The sequence below is a fragment of the Geotrypetes seraphini genome, chromosome 1, assembly GCF_902459505.1.
Source record: "Geotrypetes seraphini chromosome 1, aGeoSer1.1, whole genome shotgun sequence".
Lineage (NCBI taxonomy): Eukaryota > Metazoa > Chordata > Amphibia > Gymnophiona > Dermophiidae > Geotrypetes > Geotrypetes seraphini.
In genome coordinates, this window is record NC_047084.1 from 131,158,623 (window position 1) to 131,182,895 (window position 24,273).

The window sequence follows — 24,273 nt, forward strand, 5'->3', positions numbered from 1 at the left end:
GTGAAAAACTATTTTTTCCTATTGGTTTTAAAAATATTTCCCTATAACTTCATCAAGTATCCCCTAGTCTTTGTAATTTTTAACAGAGTGAAAACCTCATTTAATATAATGCTTACAATTCTGAAGGCCGCACCTTCAAAAAGATATAAAAAGGATGGAGTCGGTCCAGAGGAAGGCTACTAAAATAGTGTATGGTCTTCGTGATAATGCGTATAGGGACAGACTTAAAGATCTCAATGTGTATACTTTGGAGGAAATGTGGGAGAGGGGAGATATGATAAGAGAGGTTTAAATACCTATGTAATATAAATGTGCATGAGTTGAGTCTCTTTCATTTGAAAACTCTGGAATGAGAGGGCATAGGATGACATTAAGAGGTGATGGGCTCCGGAGTAATCTAAGGAAATACTTTTTACAAAAAGTGGTAGATGCATGGAAGAGTCTCCCAGTAGAGGTGGTGGAGACAGAGACTGTGTCTAAATTCAAGAAGGTGTGAGAGGAAGAAATAATGGTTACTGCGGATGGGCAGCCTAGATGGGCCATTTGGCCTTTATCTGCCATCATGTTTCTATGTTTCAGTGTGAAAAATGAACTGCCATAGCAGAGTAAAGAACAAAATCCATAGTTGCAAATCACTGTGACCACCATATTACCAGAGAATAAAATAGGTCTCAAGTCTTCAGCCTTATTAAATATTGGTGCTGGTATCCGTGAACACAAGAGCTTCTTGTTCAAGGAGGAATGTATCTAGATCACTGGGTGAAAGGTAAGTTTATGTTTTGTTATGTAATCTTTATGTGAGTGGGAGCAAGCAGGCCCTAAGAAATGTTCAGAGCTTATAGGTGAGGCCTCCAATGCCAAAAATTGGCACCATTTTTCAGCCATAGCTTTCGTAAAATCAGGTGTAATATAAATCATTTGGCCTTGCCATTGGATTTCATGCAGGGAACGCATTTTAGTCAGAATCTTTTCTACCTGTGGGTACCGAAGCACTTTAAGGAATACAACACAAGGACGTTGATTTCCAGTTGAGGCATGTTCCGGCACACGGTGAGTCTGCTCCAACCCAAATGGCTTGTTAAACGATAGATTGAGGATTTCAGTGGATCACCTCCTTCAGATTTCTCATAAAGCCCAAGGATATGTAAATTATTTCTTCTGCTTCTGTTGCCATAATCCTCCAAAATCGAATCGAGGCGATCAATGTCTTTTCGGTCGCTGCTGCTGCACCACCGACACATCACCTAGTAACTTATATTTTCACTCCAAGACACCCAAACACGTTTCCACTGCTGAAAGTCAGGCAGTAAGTTGGACAATCTCAGCTTTGATATCTTTAATTTCAGCCAAGAGAGCAGAGATTTGTTTCCGGTACTCCTCAGCCATAATGTCATCCAGAGTAAGACTTTGCTGATCTTTAGAAGGAGAAGGCGGATCTTGCTTTGGTCTTTTGGCAGCGGAGTTCAGACCAAAAGTAGCTTCAATCTTCCCCGATTTCTGATGCGGCACATTGAAGGAAGTAGCTGGAATCTATGTGTAGGAAGGCAGTAGAAAATAATAGACTAGCGATCTGGAAAGTTGGAGCTAACACGCTATGGAAACATAGAAACATGATAATAATAATAATAACAGTTTATATACCGCAATACCATTAAGTTCCATGCGGTTTACAATAGACTAAGCGAGGTACAAATTGATTGAATTTAAGAGGGGGGAAGAGGAGAGTTAATAGGACCGGAAATGCGTTGTTGAGGAGAAAGAGATTAACAGGACAGAGGAATCACTATGGAGGAGAAAGACGATGAGTGGGTCAGTTGTCTAGATACTTTAGGAACAGTTGAGTTTTTAGACGATTTCTGAATTCCTCATAAGTACTGGGCGAAAGCAGTTGATCTAGGTCTTTACCCCACAATGCTGCTTGATGTGAAAGAAGGTGTCAGATAAAGGCCTGATGGCCCATCCAGTCTGCCCATCCGCAGTAACCATTACATCTCCCTGCTCCTTTCTTATCACTTCACTTCTCCATGAAATGTACAATCTTTCTGGGTTTCAAAGAATTTAGGAATGATCACTGTTATGCAGAAATTGGAAGTCTGGGGTTAGTCTTATGTTTCTTCTAGAGATGAAGGTTGCCCTGAAAAACTACACATTTTCTTTGATTGAGAGACCAAGGTAGCATAATGCCATTCTAGCAAAAGTGCAATGATGCTAGTGAAAACCCATCTTCCATTGCATTGGCGCTCGGGGAGTGTGGTTTCGGTCTTTGCGTAATGGCTGCTTTTGTGTTATTTATTTTAAACAAAACATGGCATCTCCTAGCATTCTGGATACATTTTCCATCCTAAAATACCACGAGAATCTTTTTAAAGAAACACTAAGGAAGGGTGTTAGCTTCTTTGGCGCTTTGTAGGAAGGAAGGCTCTTTCCTCCTATTTTTTTCAGCAGAACTTTCACCGACAGAATGAGGCTGGGAAAGAACAGGCTGGCCAAGAGCCCAGGACAACTGTACAAATCTAGGGTCAACAGGGATTCAGCGTGCAGTGCCCTGGAGATGGACGTAAACAGCAAGAACCAGCTAAAGCCCAGCATCTTCAAAATGGCCTCTATGGTGTCAAAACTGGAGGGAGCAGGTGGAGTGTATTCGTTTTTATATGGTGATGTATGCAGTGCTATACAAAGAAAGCAAGCAAGAGAAGCAAAGAGACACACAATGATAACTCGAGGCCCTGCAGACACATCGAGAACTTTTCATTTAAATAGGAGAAAAGGGAGGTAGAATAGGAAGCAGAAGGATGACTGAACCTTTTCAAATGTAGACCCCATCAGGTGGAGCAGTGATCATGACAGACCAAAGGTCCATCAAGCCCAGCATCTGGTTTCCAACAGTGGCCAACCCAGGTCCCAAGTCCCTAGCTAGATCCCAAGTAGTAAAACAGATTTTATGCTGCTTATCCTAGGAATAAGTAGTGGATTTCCCCAAACCATCTCAATAATGGCCTATGGATTTCTCTCTTAGGAAATTATCCAAACCTTTTTTAAACCCCGCTAAGCTAACTGATTTCACCACATTCTCCGGCAATGAATTCCAAAGTTTAATTACACATGTGAAGAAATATTTTCTCCGGTTTGTTTTAAATCTAACACTTCATTGTATTTTTGGAAAGAGTGAACAAGCGATTCACATCAACCCTTTCCACTCCACTCATTATTTTATAGAGCTCCATCATATCTCTCCACAGCCGTCTCTTCTCCAGGGTGACGAGCCCTAGCCACTTTAGCCTTTCCTCATAGGGAAGTCGTCTCAAACCTTTTATCATTTTTATCGTCCTTCTCTGTACCTTTTCTAATTCTGCTATATCTTTTTTGAGATGTGGCAACCAGAACTGCACACAGTATTCAAGTTGGGGCCATACCATAGAGTGATACAAAGGCCTTATATATGATGGATGTTATTTGATATATTTGTAAACTGTTGAGGTTTAAGCAGGTTAGAAATGTTATAAATGAATAAATACTTTATATATAGTACATACTTGTCTGTATGATAGCTTCAGGTGTTAAAACCAGTCTTAGTAGAGTAACAAGTAAGTTCCTGAAATGGCCTAGTGGGCGGTGTAGTCAACCATAGAGATGGAGATTCAGGCCCATACCTCACCTATGGTGGAATATGTGAGCCTTCCATAATCCACCCAAATCCCACTGTATCTACTTATAAGTTTCAGCTTCCATTAGTTTTGGGTGGGTTTTGGAGGGCTCACCATACAATGTAAAGGAATTATGCTGAGATGTGTACCTGGGTCTTTTTAAGTGAAGTTCACTGCGGTGCTGCCTAAGAAGCCCCACTGCTCTTCTGGGATGTCTTTGTGGTCAGTCTACTAAAACTGCTGGCCCCTCCCACATCCCAATGGTTGTTTTCTATGGTTTTCTTTTAGACTTTTTTCTCCCCCAAAAATGGTCAACAAAGATAAACACACTAATGATGAGCACAACTATAAATGTTCATTTTCAGGGAAAAAAAAGATTAATGTTTTAGTGTTTCTTCATATTTCAGAATTCATTATTATTTTTAACTTATCAATTCAATACTTTCATGAATAAACTTAGCTTAGTTCAGCTGTGTTGTTGCACTGCTCCCACCAACGCGTTTCGAATCTTCTTCAGGACGGGACTAGTGCTGCAACAACATTTTAAGCTCCACCGCTCTACTTATCCAGCAACCATTCTGACAATGTTGTTGCAGCACTAGCCCCACCCTGAAGAAGATTCGAAACGCGTTGGTGGGGAGCAGTGCAACAACACAGCTGAACTAAGCTAAGTTTATTAATGAAAGTATTGAATTGATAAGTTAAAAATAATAATGAATTCTGAAATATGAAGAAATTGAGAGATACAATGAATCAGAAGCCAAAGATGAATTGCCCTATATAAGAGATAAGAAGCATTATTTATTAATATTTAATAGAAAATAAGTATTTGCAATAGTCACGATATCCACAGGGTGAGAATATCTTTGACTAGTTCTTTGCAAACTTGATTTCATATGGCAAGAGATATTTGTTAGAACTTTATCCTAGGAATAAGCAATTCCCAAGTCCATTTTAATAATAGTTTATGAAATTTTCTTTTATTAATTATTCATTAATTAACTTAATTTTTAACCTACTACTACTATTAGTAAATTGGTTCCATTGAGAATAATACTGTATTAATCTAATGCTTAGAAGGCCCCTGCCTAAGGGGGTATAAAAGTTACCTACAATTCCTGAATTTGAGCTCACTTTGAACGTGGATTTAATTGCAGATGTAACTAATGTATAAACCAATATATTTTATCCCATGGTTTGCAAAAACAATGGAGAGATTCATAACAATACATTGCATTATTGGAATATTTGGTAAAACATAATATTTTGCTTGAATCAGAGAGACTAGAAGACACTGGCTTAGAAGTTTATTGAGCAAGGGAAAACAAGTTTGAATAATTGTGTTTGATTTAGCTTCTGCTTTTGATGTGGTGGACCACAAATTACTGTTTTGAAGCTTAATGAAATTGGAATCCCAAGAAAGGTATGGACTTGGATTGATGCTTTTAAAATTTTTTTCCGGATTAAGATGGAGGGGAAGTTATCTGACTCTGTGAATGCCTCAAGAATATCTGTTATTAACATGATTTAGCCTAAATCACCAGTAATCTGTTTTTCTTTGAAGTGCTGGTGACCAGCAGACCCTTGGCATGTTCTCTGGAGTGGCATCCATGGCAGCTGAGGGAGGCGGATAACCCACATGCCTCATTTTCTCATTGCAGGCTTTGATGCGCCCTGGACGGATTGATAGAATCATCTACGTGCCGTTACCAGACGCTGCCACGCGCAGGGAGATCTTCCGACTGAGCTTTCGCTCCATGCCCGTCAGTGAGGAGGTCTGCCTGGACCAGCTGGTCGAACAGACTGAGACGTACTCAGGAGCTGAGGTAAGGGTGTCATCGAAAGATCACCAGGACTCAAGATGCCTCTAATTCTCTGACATTTACCCCTATAATCTAGTGCTGAATATTTTGTTAGAGGTGGAATGAAAGATTATTGTATTTTGTTTACTGCTGTGTTAGTAGACAGTAACATAGTAAATGACAGGAGTAGTGGAATATTATGTAGACACCAAAAAATATTCATAAAATGAATCCAATACCAGATACTTAGTAAAGCAGGTTTCTGAATTACTACGGAGAAAAGACCTCAGTATTTCCTGAGAACAAACTCGGGAAACTACTATGGCAAGTGCATAATTGTTATAGAAAAACACATCCTTGGTCTAAGAATAAAGTTCAATAAATAGTGTTTCACAAAAATGATTACAGTGCTCCCCCGGTCATTCGCGGTCGCGGTCATTCTCTGTATTTTCCGACCGCGAATGACCGGGCAGGAAAAAGCAGCCGGAGCGCCGGCGAGTGAAGGAAATCACTCGTGGTATGCTCCAACCCCCTCTTCCTGCACTAAAATTGGGCCTCACCAATCAGGAGCTGCGTGTCAAAGCAGCTCCTGATTGGTGAGGCCCGACTTTAGTGCAGGAATAGGCGGTCGGAGCATACCGCGAGTGATTTCCTTCACTTGCCAACGCTCCAGCTGCCCTCTCCTGTCTCCCCCGCTAAAAAACGTATTCGTGGTTTTTCAAGATTCATGGGGGTTCCTGGAACGGAACTCCCGTGAATATTGGGGGAGTACTGTATTTCAAATTCGCTTATACAAAATAGGAAACTTATCTTGTTAATATCTTTGTATCCTCTGGTATAGGAAAGATCACCGCAGTTCTATGTTTCTATTCCATGTTCTATGTTTCTATTCCATTGAAAATCAGGGGTGGGAAATTTCATGGCGACACCAGAAAATATTTCTTCACCGAAAGGGTGGTTGATCGCTGGAATAATCTTCCACAACAGGTAATTGAGGCCAGCAGGATGCCAGATTTTAAGAAAAGATGGGATTGGCATGTGGGATCTCTTCATGGAGGTAGTTAGGGGGTGGGCCATTAGTGTGGGCAGACTAGATGGGCCATGGCCCTTTTCTGCCGTCATGTTCTATGTTGAAAGTAATCACCCAGCGCTATTTAATTTAATTTAGCAATGCACGGGGGACGATCTTAGAGTTCCCGACAGGCCCTGTTTTGCAATCATGCTGCATCAGGGGAATTTATTGAAAAAAGAGCTACCGCTTCAAGGATCTTCTTTGAGTAGTGGAATGCCATTTTGGTTGCCCACGCTCTGCTCTGAACTGTACTCCACCTCCAAATCTGTCCCTGGATCTGGCATCTCAACTTCTCTTCCCTACCATCCCATAGTCTTCCCTCCATCTTTTCTCTCCTTCCCAATCTTCCCCCCCCCCCCCCATGGTTTCAGTCCATTTCTCTCCTCCTTACTTACCTAAAACTAAACTAAACTAAAACTTTTCTTTATCTACCAGGTCTTCAACCAAAATGGAGCTTGACTCGGTTATCAGTAACTAAAAAAATACAAAGAAAAGTAACAGTCAGAACATATTAATGTGACTGATTTCCAAAGTGTTTGGCAAATAAAGTAGTTTTTAAAGATTTGCAAAAAAATTGAAAAGGACCAGGACCCCTTAAGATAAGAGGAAGTTCATTCCATAGTTGAGATAATTTGAAGACCAAGGATTGACTGAAATTCTTGATTCCTTTGATTCCTTTCATTGAAGGAAGGGAGAGTTTGAATTGTTGGGTGCCTCTTGCATAGGAGAATCTCTAAGCTCTGTACAGGTTTATCTTTCAACTACTAACCAATTATCCATCTCTTTTTCTCATACCATGGGTCTCCTGGTTCCTGTCTCATTCCTTCCCCAGCCTTCTAATTCTTTCTCTTTCCTCTATTCCCTATTATCATATTTTTACCATCTGTACTTACTATCATTCTTTCATTCATTTCCTTGACCTCTCCTACATGATTCCCCCTTTCTCAGTGTTTCCTCTCTCCCCTCCCCCCACCCTTGCACCTGAATGTTTATGCCCTCTACCCCCAGCATCTCCCTGTAACATTTCTCTCCCTCTCTCATACCTCCCTCACTACTCCTGTGGTCTTCTTCCTTCCCTGCCCCATGGTCCAACATCTCTTCATCCATCCTCTTCTTTCCTGCATCCATCATTTCTCTCTTTCTTCTCTGTGATCCAATGTTTTTCCTCCCTCTCCTCCGCCCTCAGGCCCATCATTTCTTTCTTTCTTCCCTTTTACCTCTCCATCCCCTTCTGGGTCCATTATTTCTCTCTTTCTTCCTTTCCCTATGATCCAACATCTCTTCCTCCTTCCCCTCCACTCTCAGGCCCATCATTTCTTTCTATTTCTTCCCTTCCTCAGTTCACCATTGTTCTCTTTTTTCACTCCATAGGGTCCATCATTTCTCTTTCTCGCCTCCCTCTCTCCCCCATTGGGTCCATCTTTTTCTCTCTCTCTTTCTCTATCACTTCTCCTTTTCTTCCATCCCTCCTCTCCACCCCCTTCTGAGTCCATCATTTCTTTTTCTATACTCCCCTAAACTTCTCTTTCTTCTCTCCCCTTTTCCCCTGGGTCCATCATTTCACTCTCTTCTCTCCCCCAGTTGCATACCTTCTCTTTCTTCACCCCCTGAAACCATCCTCTTTCTCTCCCTCCATCATCTGCCCCCCAGTCTACCTGAAACAGCGTCTTCAAGAGGTCTCCAACAGCGGCAATTCAGAGATGCTGCCAGTGGCCTGCTTGAGGCCTCTCATCTGATGCGAATTGCCCCTCTGACACAACTTCCAATGTTGAGAGCATCTATGAATTGCTGCCAGTGTCTTTCTGGATCACAGAAAGGAAAGAAGAAAATAGGAGGCATTAGACTGTTCCTAGCCCTTGAGCACCACCCCGGAAGGAAACATCTTTCCGTCTACCCGTGTAAGCCACATGCTCTCCTCCTGTGGATAAAATGACACAAAATGACACCGATTTTGTGCCAAACTAGAGCCCGTAATGTTGACCTAATAATACAATCATAGGCCCACCTAGATCATTCGTGGTACTGAAAGGAAGAAGAAGTGTTCTAAGATCATAGAAACATAATAACACAATGGCAAATAAAGGCCAAATAGCCCATCTACTCTGCCCTTCCACAGCATCCACTATATCCTGCTCTCCATAAGAGATCTTATGTGCCCACACTTTCTTGAATTCAGACACAGTCTCTATCTTCACCTCCTCTTCCGAGAGAATATTCCATGCATCTACCACCCTTTCTGTAAAAAAGTATTTCCTTAGATTACTCCGGAGCCTATCACCTATTAACTTCATCCTATGCCCTCTAATTCCAGAGTTTTCAAATGAAAGAGACTCAACTCATGCACATTTATATTACGTAGGTATTTAAACCTCTCTTATCATATCTCCTCTCTCCCACATTTCCTCCAAAGTATACAGATTGAGATCTTTAAGTTTGTCCCCATATGCCTTAACACGAAGACCAAACACCATTGTAGTAGCCTTCCTCTGGACCGACTCCATCCTTTTTATATCTTTTTGAAGGTGTTGCCTCCAGAATTATACACAATATTCTAAATGAAGTCGCACCAGAGTCTTATACAGAGGTATCAATACCTCCTTTTCCCTACTTGTCATACCTCTCCCTATGCACCCTAGCATCCTTCTAGCTTTCGCTGTCACCTTTTCAATCTGTTTGGCCACCTTAAGATCATCACATACAATCACGCCCAAGTACCGCTCTTCCGTCGTGCACATAAGTTCTTCACCCCCTAAACTGTACCGTTCTCTCAAGTTTTTGCAGCCCAAATCCATGACCTTGCATTTCTTAGCATTAAATTTTAGCTACTAAATTTCAGACCCTTCCTCATGTTATTCACATCATCAGATTTGTCTGCTCTATTGCAGATTTGGTATCATCCACATAGAGGCAAATCTTACTTGACAGCCCTTTAGCAATATCGCTTACAAAAATGTTTAAAAAAACAGGCCCAAGAACTGAACCTTGAGGCACATAAACAGCTTGAATCAAAAAGCACAAAAGAATTAAAAAGTAAGTAAAAGTAACCTATTACTTTCACATGAATTTAACATATTACGGTCATTAAACAAGTAAGTGTTGTTGTTGTTAGGTGCCATCGACTGGTGTCCGAGTCCTAGCGACTTGATGAATTGCAGATCAAACCCGCCCCCAGGCCTACCCATCCCCGCCCCATTCCTGCCCCCACTGCTTGCTCTGATCGGGCCCTCTTGCTTCACACAATTTCGGGGGAAGCTTTTGAAAACCCAGACAAAGTGCTAGGTTTTGAAAAGCCATCCAGACCCCCTCAAAACCCGGACATCTGGGAACCTTAAATATACACATTTTTGATTCCTGAAAAAATCCGGACAGTTGGCAATCCTAGCCTTCTGAATTCTGAGCACATCTGACAGCCCCTTACCCGTCCCAACTTTTGGGCTTGTGGCACATGCCTAGTTTACTTATGTGTTAATGGGGGGGCTGTCTCTATATGTACACATGAAGTAGTCAAGTATAGGTAGATGGTCTTGCGCTAGTCCGGAGAGATCCTCCAGCGTCATCCCCATGGTTGTTTTTCCACGCGTCCAGCCATCTGATTGCAGCTTGCCTTCTTCGCCTGTTTCCCTCAGTGTTCCCAAACATGATGTCCTGCTCCAGGGATCTCTTCTGTTTCCACAATTGCCGATCCAGGTCACAAATCCAAAGAGTTATCGCCATTCCATGCCACCGATCCAGGGCAAACAGTGGCTTTCCCCATGTCTGTCTCAAGAGCAGACTGTGAATTTTTCCTCCAGAAACCTGTCCAAACCTTTTTTTTAAAAACCCATCTATGTTACCACAGCCTCTGGCAACGCATTCCAGAGCTGAACTAATCTTTGAGTGAAAAAAGTATTTCCTCCTGTTCTGCCTCCAACGGCCAGCCACCACTGCTGCTGTTTTAGAAGGTAGGCTCAGAGGTATGTAAGCTGTCTCTTTGTCGGCAGCCTGAACTCGCTGCTCGGCCAGAGACGGGCCTTCCTTTCTGCCGGTCCTGCCTACTTCTTGCTTCCTTAAAGGCAGGACCCGGCAAAGAGGAAAGCCCGACACCGGCAGAGCAGCGAAGTAGTTCCCGGACCATGACACCAACGCTAGAAGCATCCCTTCACGGCCTGCACCTGGGGTGGACCCCTCCCCCCTTGGTACATCACTGGGTAAAAGCGTTAGGTCTACAATGACATCTAGATCTTTTTCATGGGTGCTGGACCCTAACATCTGATAGCTATCATTTGGATTATTCTTGCCAATTCACATCACTTTGCTTTGGTCCACATTCCATTTTCTCTGCTATTTGGATGCCCAGTCTGCCTGCAATTTTTCACAGTCTGCATGAGTTTTAGCAACTGAACAGTTTAGTGTCAAGAACTGGTACAGGTGAGGAAGCCCCAAATACAAGGGATGGGCACGGCTCCCTGAATCAGCTCTCTCTGCAATGCTCCCTTGACAATATGTTGACTCGGTGTTCTGGTGCAACAGTGGGGAATATACCACCAGAAGGAGAGACTGAAATGAGAAAAGTGTGATGTAACTTTTTCCCTCCTCAGCCCTCTTAGGACCATCCTGCTATGTCCTGCACTGGCCAAGTTTCCGAATTAATGCAAAAGTTTGTTGTCATTTAAAAACAGATGGGAATCCAATGCTGGAGGAAATCCAGAATCTTTCTTGGTTGATGCTGCTGTTTCCTGGTTTGGGGATTTTGTCTGAATATTATTTTTAGCAGGTTATTACCTAGGCAGCCTTGGAAACTTTGTGTTCAGGAAACAACTAACCACAGTTCCGTGCATTTGGGTTTGGAGCCATTCTCTCAACAACTGGCCATTTTAATTTGGATGACTTCAAGTGAAACCAACAGATTGGCTGAAATAAAATGAGATAGTTTCAATCATTTTTAGGCAGCCGTTCAAACCATTAGGCTATGGCTTCATGTTCAATCAGTTTTATTAGTCTATCATTCCAATTATCCACTAATAGGGGGACCAAAACCCTTTTCTAGGCTCTCATCACCTCACACTTAGACTACTGCAACGTACTTCTCTCAGGCCTCCCACACATCCATCTCTTACCCCTTCAATCCGGTCAAAATGCTGCTGCACAACTCATAGTCCATGACACCTGCTATTAGATTATATTACATTAGTGATTTCTATTCCGCCATTACCTTGCGGTTCAAGGCGGATTACATAGGAGTTATCAGGATGTTACAAGAATTGTAACATTACATAAGAATTGTAGGAATTACACAAGAATTACATAAGGATTGTCGAGAAGTTAAGGTGATGCCTGTTGGGTAATTAGAAACATATTAGATTAGATATGGGTAGAGAGTGGGTAAGTGGAGTTTGGGAAGGAACTGGTCGTGTTAAATAGGTTTTATGTATTTTTTGAAGAGTAGGGTTTTAGTTTCTTTTTTGAAGGTTTTGTAGTCTGTGGTCAAAGACAGCAGATTGGTGATTTGTCTGTCTAGTTTGGCTGCTTTGGTGGCCATTAGGTTGTCATATAGTTTTCTCACATTATCCCTCTCCTCAAGTCACTTCATTGGCTCCCCATCCATTTCCGAATCCAAGTCAAACTCCTCTTACTGACTTACAAGTGCATTCATTCTGTAGCCCCCCAATATCTCTCCTCACTTATCTCCCCCCTATGCTCCCTCCATGAACTCCATTCATCGAGCAAGTCCCTCTTATCTGTACCCTTCTTCTCCATTGCCAACTCCAGACTCCATCCCTTCTTTCTTGCCGCGTCATATGCCTGGAACAGGCTGCCTGCATCAATACGTCATGCTCCGTCTCTAGCAGTCTTCAAATCCAAGCTAAAAGCCCACTTTTTTGAAGCTGCTCTGAACTCACTGTTAGACACTTATACCCATTGTTCCATTCCATCTACCAGAATTTCCCCAACCCTAAGATGTCCTGTCTGTTCAAATTCGATTGTAAGCTCTTCTTAGCAGGAAATGTTATATTTACAGCACTGTGTACGCCTTTCAGCACTACAGAAATGATAAATAGTAGTAGTAGCAGATGGGGATGGTTGCGTTGACACCACTGTTCATTCTAAGCTGTGTGGGAGTCCTCCAGCTATAGTCCTGCCAGTGGGAGGTGCTGTTTCACTATCACATTTTCAATAGTGAGGGACAGGCAAGCCTGGCAGTTCTCCAGGTTACATGCCTGTCTCTAGTAATTGAAAACACAATATTGAAGCATTGCCCCTCCCCCCATGGCAGCAATTCAGTTGGTGGTCTCTAGAGAATGAGACGGGGACAAATTTGTACCCGTCTCCGTGGGATCTATCTCCATCTCCATTTCAGCTTATACAGATGAGGACAGAGCTTGCAGGAATGGGGCAGGGACAGGGATAGACCCCTTGAGGATGGGGACAAATTTGTCCCAGTGCCATTCAATGACTGGCCAAGATGTTAGAGGATGTGGTAAGATTACAATTATAAGAGCACCTTACTCAACATCAAATATTAGATTCCAGACAATCGGGTTTTCAACCTAATCACAGCACTGAAACTGTTCTTTGAGAACTAATTTTATGCAGCTGGATTTATCTGTTGCAGTTGACCTGGTCAATCATGAAAAATTGTTGGACAGATTAGAAAAATCTGGTGTTTTTCTGTATTTTTAAAACTAAACTAAACTAACTAAACTAAATCTTGGGTTTATATACCGCATCATCTCCGCAGATGGAGCTCGACACGGTTTACATGGTTAGGGAAGGAACGGAACTCCAATGGAATTATATAAGTAAGAGAGAAGAGAGGTTAGGTGTGAGGGTGCCAGGAGGGGGACGGGGTTACGTTTTGGAGAAGAGCCAGGTCTTCAGATGCTTACGGAATGGTAGAAAGGGGCTCAAATTGCGGAGAGGGGAAGGGAGACTATTCCAGAGCTGAGCGATTCTGAAAGGGAGGGAAGAGCCAAGTTTACCAACAAGGGAGATGCCTTTTAAGGAGGGGTAGGATAGTTTTAATTTTTGCGTGGATCTAGTGGAGATTGGATTCAAAACATTGAAATCTCCAGGTTCTGTGGAATAAGTCATTGTCAGAACCTTGGAGAACGCTTTGTGATGTGCATTTTTATTTCATGTGTAAGAGTAAAGTGCAGAATGTTCTAGATCTCTGGATATAACATACTTTTCCTGTGCAGACGATATTTCACTTTCGTTTCCTGTGACTATAACTTTTCAAGCGACAATTGAGGTGATTGAGAAGATTTCCCAGTGGATGCTTATAAATGAATTAAAAATCAATCCAAACGTATTCTGGGTGGCAGGCACAAATTAAGTTAACAATCGCTGAAGTCCTAAATGTATTTATTTTTTAGTTGGGGGGTGGTGGTTGGATTCCACTTTGGATATGGAAAAGCAATTTAATGTGACCGTGAAGAAGGCTTTTTTGAAAGTGAAAATGTTTCACCATCTTAAGCCACTGTTAGAACCTTCTGACTTTAGAACCATTTATAATCTATGCTTCTAAGTCAGATCATTTGCCATATTTTCGCAACCTTCTGATGACCACCCCAGACTACAAGACATTCAGAAAAGAAATAAAAACTATACTTTTCAAGAAATTCCTGAAACAGCCCTAACTTCACATATTCTTAACAACGCTAAAATTGACAAAAGATCTACTCTTTACTACTCTAGTAAATCAATTGCTCTCCCATTGTAACCCCATTTTATAAATCTTTTGTAAGCCGCCTTGAACCGCAAGGTAATGGCGGAATAGAAATCTGTAATGTAATGTAATATATACCCCACACTTGGATATAACCTGCTCCTATGTATAATCCACTGAAATCAAGCTTTAATGTAAAAAAAACATTATAGCTAGCCCACACCTGTTGATTCAGCAAATTCTTAATTCCTTTAATGGCTCCCAGTGGCATAGTAAGAGGGGGGAGGAGTGAAGGGGCAGTCTCCCCCGGGTGCCATGTTGGTGGGGACACCGACACCCCCTCTTCCATTTCTCCCCTCCACATGCGTGCCCCCCTTCCCTTCTCCCATACCTCTAGTGGAAGTTGTTTGCAGCGGTCAACACCGTGTTCTTAGCGACCCCGTCAGCTCTCCCACTGACATCACTTCCGGGTGCCACGTATAGGAAGTGACATCAGAGGGAGAGCCACGAGCAACAACTTCAGCTAGTGGTATGGGGAAGGGAAGAGGGCACACGCAGCAGGAGGGATTTGGGGAAAGAGCAGAGGGGGGGATGGAGCAGGCAGGATCGGGGGAGGTGGAGACTATGGTGGGGGAGGAGTGCCACTGCCCTGGGCACCTCTTACCCTCGCTATACCACTGATCGCTTCCCTATATCGGTAGCATGGAATGTTGCTACTCCTTGGGTTCTAGAATCTTGTTACACTCTGGGATTCCGGAATCTTGCTATTTTTTGAAGTTCTGAATGGAATGTTGCTACTCTTTGAGGTTCTAGAATCTTGCTACTGTTTTGGATTCTAGAATCTTATTACTCTTTGGTTTCTGGAATCATGCTATTCTCTGGGATGCTATATGGAATGTTGTTACTCTTTGGGTTTTGGCCAGGTACTAGTGACCGTGAGAATGGGCTACTGGGCTTGATGGACCATTGGTCTGACCCAGTGAGGCTATTCTTATGTTCTTATCCTATCGTTTTTTGCATAGACCCATTATAATTGCAGAGCTGATGATTTGGGGGCTATATATAGGCCTACACAGTAAGCCTTTTCAGTGCTCATCATTGCATTGTAAATGGATCTAGCAGTATGTAATATTTGTGAGATGAGAACACAGCGGAATTCAAGCGTACTCGTAGAGTATGCAAAAGAACACGGAAACCGAGCAGCTGGATGAGAGCTTTCGAGAAATCTGTTCGTGAGCGGCGCAAAGAAGACCATCTGAAAGCATTACATCAAAATCAGGGGCGGGAAACTACGAGGTGACACCAGGAAATTCTTTTTCACTGAAAGAGTGGTTGATCGCTGGAACAGTCTTCCACTACAGGTGATTGAGGCCAGCAGCGTGCCTGATTTTAAGGCCAAATGGGATCGGCACATGGGATCTATTCACAGGGCAAAGGTAGGGGAGGGACATTAAGGTGGGCAGACTAGATGGGCCGTAGGCCCTTATCTGCCGTCTATTGTTTCTATGTTTCAACGTTAAATGGCACGAAATGGTAAGACTGCGAATGGCCAAAGTTGGAGGAAAACCTGGAAAGCTTGGTCCTCTCACAAAGGGAAAACCAATGGGTTGTTTCGACCATCTCTTCTAATGGCGAATTTGATAACTGAAGCCTATGAGGGATCTGTACATTTATCTTCATTAGGTTAATTAAAAGGACATTGTGTTGTGTGTGTTTTCTCTATAAGCATAATTACCACTATACAAAGGCCTCCATCTGTGTAAAAACATACTGATTTAATTCCCCGCACCCCGTCTGCCAGGAAGCCAAAACTGTATGACCCGTGGGTAATATACGTGAAAATACAATACTGTAATATTGCTCTGTTGGGTTTGCAAGATACGCAAACCCAGTGAACATAAGAACATAAGAATTGCCGCTGCTGGGTCCATCGTGCCCGGCAGTCCGCTCACACAGTGGCCCCAGGTCAAAGACCAGTGCTCTAAATGAGTCCAGCCTCACCTGCGTATGTCCCAGTTTAGCAGGAACTTGTCCAGTGATTTCAGATTATTTATTTATTTAAAAAAATCTATATATTGCCAAAATCTAGGCAGTTTTTAAAACAACATAGAGAATAAATAATAACAATACAACTTATATTCATAAACTCTCCTACATCCTCCGTTATGAACATCCTCATTTCGCTCACATAAATACATTGTCCTATAACTAAATCTTCCTGAGTTTTTAAAAGTATCACTGAAATACTCACATAAATACATTGACAAATAACTGTGTCTTCAAAAGTTTCTTAAAAGTATCCCTGGGTTTACATAATCGTAACTGGCCTGTCAATGAGTTCCAAAATTTCACCCCTACTATTGAAAACAGAGAATTCCCGACCCTGGTATGTATCACATCTCTCCCTTTCATCAATGACAATCTCATATCCTGTGCAGATCTTAGTTCCCTTCTTGGCCAATACAACTCCAACACATTTCGAAAACATCCAGGGGCTGTTTTCCAGACTGGACTATTGCAACTCCATCTATTTAAGTCTAACCAAGAAAAGTCTTCAAAGACTTAAGCAGATTCAGAACACTGCGGCTAAGCTAATCTTCGCAAAAAGTAAATTTGACCATGTCTCCCCGCTTTTGTCCAAACTTCACTGGCTTCCAGTAATTTCCAGGGTTCATTTTAAATGCGCCTGCCTAACTTTTAAGATCCTACACGGCATCCTTCCTCCCCTTATTCCACTATCTTGGAACTGCTCGAGCCCTGATACCACCAGATCCACCCAAAAATTTAAACTACCCTTCTCCTCGTTAAAAGGCGTCATCTATGCGGGAAAATTAGGGACATCTCTCTCCTTCAGAATCACAGAGCTTTGGAATAACCTTACTACCCCACTTCGGAATCTGGGCTCCTTCCAACTATTCTGAAAACATCTGAAAACTTGTCTATTCTCAAAAATGTAGCACTTTCTTCCCTCTATATTCCTCCTCCAACCCTTACTACGGTGCTCCCTCTTTATACTAAGTTCCTTTAAACCTTCTTCTTACTAAGCTCCTGTAAACCATGCCGAGCTTTACGATTGTGGAGATGATGCGTTATATAAGCTTAAGGTTTGGTTTAGTATGATATAAAACCTGATGTACAATTGAGACTGTTTTATATTGGACTCTCTGCTGTACAGGAAGCCAGTGTAACTGGTGTCCCACAGGGGTCAGTGCTGGGACCGCTGCTGTTCAATATATTCATTAATGACCTGGAAACGGGGACAAAGTGCGAAGTTATCAAATTCACGGATGACACAAAACTCTCCAGCAGGTCAGAACTGTTGAGGAATGCAAAGATCTGCAGAGAGACCTGAACAAACTGAGTGAGTGGGCAAATAGATGGCAGATGAGCTTCAGTGTAGAGAAATGTAAAGTCTTGCACATAGGGAAAGGGAACCCCATGTACAAGCTATCCGATGGGAGGGAGGGTACTGGGGGAAGGCAAACTAGAAAAGGACTTGGGGGTTCTGGTGGATAAAACAATGAAGCCGGTGGCACAATGTGCAGCGGCCTCAAAGAAAGTGAACAGAATGTTGGGCATTATCAAAAAAGGTATCACTACCAGAACGAAGGAAGTTATCCTGCCACTGTATCGAGCGGTGGTGCGCCCACATCTGGAATACTGCGTCCAGTACTGGTCGCCGTACCTTGAAAAGGATATGGCGATACTCGAGAGGGTCCAGAGTAGTGCAACAAGGATGATAAAGGGCATGGAGAACCTTTCATATGCCGAAAGGTTGGACAAGCTGGGGCTCTTTACCCTGGAAAAGCGGAGACTGAGAGGGGACATGATAGAGACTTATAAAATCATGAAAGGCATAGAGAAGGTGGACAGGGACAGATTCTTCAGACTAGCGGGGACAACAAAAACAAGAGGGCATTCAGAAAAATTGAAAGGAGACAGATTCAGAATGAATACTAGGAAGTTCTTCTTCACTCAGAGGGAGGTAGAGACCTGGAATGCACTTCCAGGAGAGGTGATAGAACAGAGTACATTATTGAGGTTCAAAAAGGGACTGGATGACTTCCTGGAAGAGAAAGGGATTACAGGGTACAGATAGAGGGTTACTTTACAGGATATTAAATAAATAGCATATGAACGTTTTAGGTAAGGTGCACTTACAGGTCATGAACCTGTGGGGACGCTGGGCACGGACTGCTTGGCACGATGGACCCCTGGTCTGACCTGGCAGGGGCAAATGCTTATGTTCTTAACTGCTTCAGAACTGGCATAATATGGGCCATCCATATTATTGCGTGAAGCACCCGCAATCAGTCTTGCCCTCCCATGGGAGGTGGTGGAGAGCAAAACGGTGACAGAATTCAAAAAAAGTGTAGGGCGAACACAGAGGATCTCTCGTCAGAAAATGAAGGCTATAAATTGAAGAACTGAGGCCAGAACTGTGTCCCATAAATGACTGGTTTAGGATGGGCTGGGGAGAACTTCGACGGCAACTCCAGCTGGTCTGACCTAAGGTCAATGGCCCAGAAATATCAAAGAAAGACAACTGAATTTATAATGCGTGGACCTCTTGGGCATTCAGGTCTTTTATCTGCCGTCATTTGCTATGTTATATGTTACTAAATGCAGGAACATATTTCTCTTATTGTAATCTGCCTAGATCTTATTGGTAAAGAGGAATGGAAATGCTTTGATTCGATTAGACTCACCTGAGTACTGAGATACTTCCGGTTGGCGGCTGCCTTCTAGCCTTGATAACTTCTGCAGTATGCCCTAGTCTTTGTACTTTTTGACAGACACTTGATTTGCGTTTCCCTGTCCATCTCCAGTAAGGATTTTATATAAATCTATGGGCAGACTGGAGGGGCCATTTAGCCTTTATCTGCCATCATGATTCTGTGACCTTCAGCCATCTCTTCTCTAAGCGTACGTTTTAATTGTTAAGAGTCATGCATTTGATATACAGCCAAAGCTTTTTATATTTTATATACAGGCACTTTCTCTTCATGCAGTTTGATGAAGCTCCTCTGTTCAGCTGTCCATGCTGTCTTCATGATTTGTATTTATCAGTATGACATTTCATGAAGCTTTGATGGTCAGCTCTTCAGCTGTCCATGCTGTATTCATGCTTTGGAGCTCTGCTGCTCTTTGTACTGTTTTCCTACTTTATATCTCTAGTGCCAGTCAGCAGAGCAGTGTCTGTCTTAGATTTGAGTGAAATGGTGTGGTGGCCGTGTTAGTCCATATTCAAAGATAGTACACTTCCCCCTCCGTATTCGCGGTGGTTGGGGCAGAACTAGCCCGCGAATATTAAAAACCGCAAATAATATTCGGGCCGATTCTGCCCCTAACCACCACTTCCCCCGGCATTTTTAAGCCCTGAAAGCCCCCCCTTAAGCCTTACCTGGCGGTCTAGCAGGTTTTCAGGCAGGAGCGATCTTCCCATGCTCCTGCCCCGTGCAGATTGCTCACAGGAAATGGCTGCTTTGAGCTCCCGTAGTGTCTCGAGCCATTTCCTGTGAGCGATCTGCACGGGGCAGGAGCGTGGGAAGATCGCTCCTGCCCCGAAAACCCGCTAGACCACCAGATAAGGCTTAAGGGGGGACTTACAGGGCTTAAAAGAGCCCGAAAAAGCATTTTTTGTTTTAAAACCGTGAATATGGAGGGGGAAGTGTATAAAGAAATAAAGTAAATAAGGTGATACCTTTTTTATTGGACTGACTCAATGCAATGTATGAGTAGTTTTCAAATGTAACCCTTCTTCAAATCAGAAAAAAAGAAAATGTCAAGAAAGCATTTTGGGGGTAGGAAGAGGCAGGGGTGGGTGGGCAGGAGATAGAAGTCTTTCTAGTGGGAAAGAAAGGCCAGATCTGGGTTAAGCTCCATCTGTGCTGGTCTTCCATCAGCCACCTAATTTGAAACAACCAAGCTCCCCACACAAAGTCACAGAGAAGAGAATGGCACACATCCTTGTGATGTGACAAACTTCAAACTGTACAAGATCCCACGGTCACTCGTATGGGAAAAACATTCAGCAGAAAGGGATCCTTCCCAGGTTCCTCTTCTAATGTGGTATAGTGCAAAGAGGCATGTTCCATCGGTGCAACAAGCCAAATGCTACAGACCAGACTCAACCTACTTCAATATCATATTAAGACTTGCAATACCAACCAGGATGTCACCTCTGTCGGAGAACACTTTGGAAAAACTGACCACTGCGCCAGTGATATTATGGTGAGAAGACTAAAAGGGAACTTGAGGACAATCCAAGAACGTCAAACCTTTGAAATCAAAATAAGGTATTTTGACACCTACCAGACAGGACTTAATGCTTTCTTTCCCACTAGAAAGACATTTAAACCTGCTCTGCCCCCCTTCTGTCTCCTGCCCACCCACACCTGCCTCTTCCTACCCCTGAAATGCTTTCCTGATATACACTGATATGTGTCAACATTTGCTTTTTTCTGAATTGAAGAAGGGTGACCTTCCAAAGCTCATCATAAAATGCATTGAGTTAGTCCAGGGGTAGGCGATTCCGGTTCTCGAGAGCCAGAGCCAGGTCAGGTTTTCAGGATATCCACAATGAATATGTACGAGATGGATTTGCAAATCTATCTCATGCATATTTATTGTGGAGATCCTGAAAACCTGACCTGGCTCCGGCTCTCGAGGACCGGAATTGCCTACTCCTGCGTTAGTCCAATAAAAAAGGGATCACCTTATTTCCTTTGGTTTATACTATCTTGTCTTAGATTTCTAATGATGGAAGGAATGTTCAAAAGCAGGATTCTCTCCTCTGGAATGAAAGAAAAATTTGGCTCATTGGTCCAGGGTCTTGATTTGGCTTCACTGTTGCTGGCAATTTGTGGTCCTTCTTTTTCCCTTTCCTAGAGAAGTGGTCATGGACTCTAAGTTCTGGATGTAATTATTTGCCTTTCATTACCTCAGCTCAAGACATTACAACTGTTGTTTTTAAAAAAAAAAATTGGATTAACTGCCTTTCTCATGAAGAGATTCACCCAAAGCAGTTTACGGTACATTGAAGAGTAATCAGGCCCTCTGAAGTATTTTCCCTATCTGTCCCGGCAGGTTCAGTGGAGGGTTAAGTGACTTGCCCAGAGTCACAGAGAGCAGGCTGGGATTGAACTCACAACCTCAGGGTGCTGAGGCAGCCGCTCTAACCACTAGGCCATGCCTCCACTGGCTTTCCTGCCCCAGAGAGCTGACAGGCAGGTGCGTCTGTATGTCTCATGCACGAACCATGATCAGCACGCAGTAAGCAGAAAAGCAGCCCGACTGCTGTTCAAGTTGGCTGGAGTGCTCCTGTAAGAAATAGCAAGGCTTACGCTGTATCAATAAAGTTCAAGCAGGTTAAGTTTTATGTAAGTTGGCATGAAAAGGAATTTTTTTTCTTTTTTTTTACTACACGTACCCGGAGGCTAATACAGATAGGATGTTTACAGCAAAGAGAAAACAAAGCTTTCGTGTGGGAACACTCTGTGCACCGTAACTGCCCTGCTGCCAGCGTGCCAGGCACAAGCCACTGTCTGCCTGCTACCCCCCTCCCCCTCCCTTCGAGCTGGGAAGAGAAGGGGAGGAATGCTAAGCTCAACTTTGTGGAAGGGGAGATAACGCTGGCCGCTGGCCATTGTTTGTCTAAAATCAGAAATCCTTTACGGACGGGTGATCCTATCGCCATCACTTATCAGCTTTGATTATGGACCGCGTCAACGTGGATCTCGCTGCCAGCCTGTCCTGTGCATTTTCCTCGCAGCTTTATTAAACCGACGGGCTCCCTATCTGCATTAGCATTTTTGTACTGCGGTTAAGAATTCCCAGAGCTTCCTGGTAGGAGCGTACCTGAGCTGTCCCCCTCTCTTTATCCATCACAGTAACTGGAAGCTCAGCTAAAACCGGTCAAACCAGGAGCCTGTCTCTTAGCTGCATGATCTGGAGAAGCAGGATGGTCCAGGCAGTGCCTTGAGAGCTGATCGTACAGCACCATGGCGAAATCTCTTACTGTATAAAACTTGGAGCCACTGAATAGATAACTTTGTGTCTGGGCCTCTTCATGTTGGATGAGGGAATTGAGGCATTAATATGGACTGTGCCAAGAAAGTTAACTGAACAGCGCCAATAATCACCCCTATCAGAATACACAAATGGTTCACAAAAAGTTGCTCAGGTAACTTATGCAGGTAAGATTACGACTGTGTGTTTAGCAGTCCAGTGTAACCAGGTAAGTTACGGAAACGTCTGGTTGAAGGTTAAGGTGCTGGTGGCCAGTGTAGTTTCTGCAGGAAGGGAGTGAGGTGCTCCGTTCTGAATTGGTTAGAGCAGGGGTGTCCAATGTCGGTCCTCGAGGGCCGCAATCCAGTCGGGTTTTCAGGATTTCCCCAATGAATAGGCATTGAAAGCAGTGCATGCAAATAGATCTCATGCCTATTCATTGGGGACATCCTGAAAACCCGACTGGACTTCGGCCCTCGAGGAGGGACTTTGACACCCCTGAAATAAAGCATCAAGTAAGAAGAAAACATGGTTCAAAGTTCATCTAATTCAGGGGTAGGGAATTCCGGTCCTCGAGAGCCATATTCCAGTCGGGTTTTCAGGATTTCCCCAATGAATAGGCATTGAAAGCAGTGCATGCAAATAGATCTCATGCATATTCATTGGGGAAATCCTGAAAACCCGACTGGATTGCGGCCCTCGAGGACCGACATTGGACACCCCTGGGTTAGAGCAAATAGAAACTTGTTTTGGTTTGACCGGCACTCTCACCCAACTGGCAAAAGAATTGCTGGTTAAAAAAAAAAAAAATGCCCCTCGAAGCACCGGTGGCAGCGGTCCTGAACCGCAAACCCCCCTCCCCCTCTCAAGCCCCGAAGGGGCAGAAGCAGGCGGTGGTCTTTGAGCCGTGAATCCCCTCACTTGCTCCCTCCCTTCCTTACCCCAAGCTCAGCCAGTCAGTGGGAGGCAGCCTCAAAAGAGGCTGCTCGCGGCCATCCCCAGCAGGGCCTTTCAGAATGGTTTTCTATGAATTTCTTCAGGTCCTCAAGCATTTTTCCCTCCCACTCTATCTAATGTACCTGGGGCAATGGGGGATTAAGTAACTTGCCCAGGGTCATAAGGAGCAGCGCAGGATTTGAACGCACAACTTCAGGGTGCTGAGGCCGGAGCTCTAATCACACACTGCGCCACACACTTTAATAAAAATTATTTAACATAAAAATGTAGAAATGTAATCACTCAAGGAGATCACATTTTATACAGGTAGATTTAGTGATGGCTTAAAGCTGATATTGTGGCTATTGAACCCTAAATTTCATTATAGTAGGACCCTAAATGCAGTTATAGGAGGAATATTCTGGGCCCTTGCTTCAGAGAAGGTGAGAATATGGCCCCAAAACATCAGAGCTTTCGCTTTTGGAGGGAAATCCAAAGGTGTCCAACTAGGATCATGGAGAGAAGCAACGAGTGGGGAACCCCATCCGGGGACCCTGCCCTAGGGAGTAAGAGAAAGGACGGGCTTGTCAGCCTGAATCTCAGCTATTTCTTGGTGCACCAAGGAAGGAGACAACTGTTCCTATAGGAAGTGACTTGAACAGGGGAGTTCAGCAGGTCTGGTCCCAGACAGACCAGAACCTGAACCTCAGTCGCAGAGAACAGAGTGAAGCTCTTCACAACAGACAGTCCCAGCCAGGGATGGGGCTTGCATCTGGGAGCAGTGGAGACAGAGGGAAAGGCTGAAGGACCATCATCAGGAGCGAGTTTACATTCTGAGAGTGGGAGAGACTCTAGAGTGGGAGAGGCCTAGAACTGTTCACCCAATGAAGTTGTTGGCATTGTTTCTATGGACAATCTGCGTAACTAGTTTTCTTTTGTACAGACTTATTCACTCTGGAACACCCATTAAAGGGAGTTTTGAACATTTGGTTACCTCTGGCTGATGGTTTCTCTACTACAGTGTCTTTCAAATTTTTTCGAGCCGGGGCACACTAAAGGTAGTGGCCACGGCTCGAGGCACCCAGAAGTGCGTGGACGTCACCGTGATGACATCACGCTGACATCCAGGCATGCGCAGAGGCCCTCCAGACAGGCCCTGAA

At 43.6% G+C, this 24,273-nt stretch overlaps 1 protein-coding gene across 2 annotated transcripts in view; it reads left to right on the forward strand.

Annotated features, from left to right (window-relative positions):
• The window catches only part of SPATA5 (spermatogenesis associated 5), a 460,802-nt gene that overhangs the window by 394,634 nt on the left and 41,895 nt on the right, over positions 1–24,273 (forward strand). For both annotated transcript variants that reach the window (XM_033938624.1, XM_033938615.1), the window contains exon 15: positions 5,306–5,470. In XM_033938624.1, the coding sequence (XP_033794515.1) occupies positions 5,306–5,470 (165 nt within the window). The remainder of the gene's footprint in view (positions 1–5,305; positions 5,471–24,273) is intronic.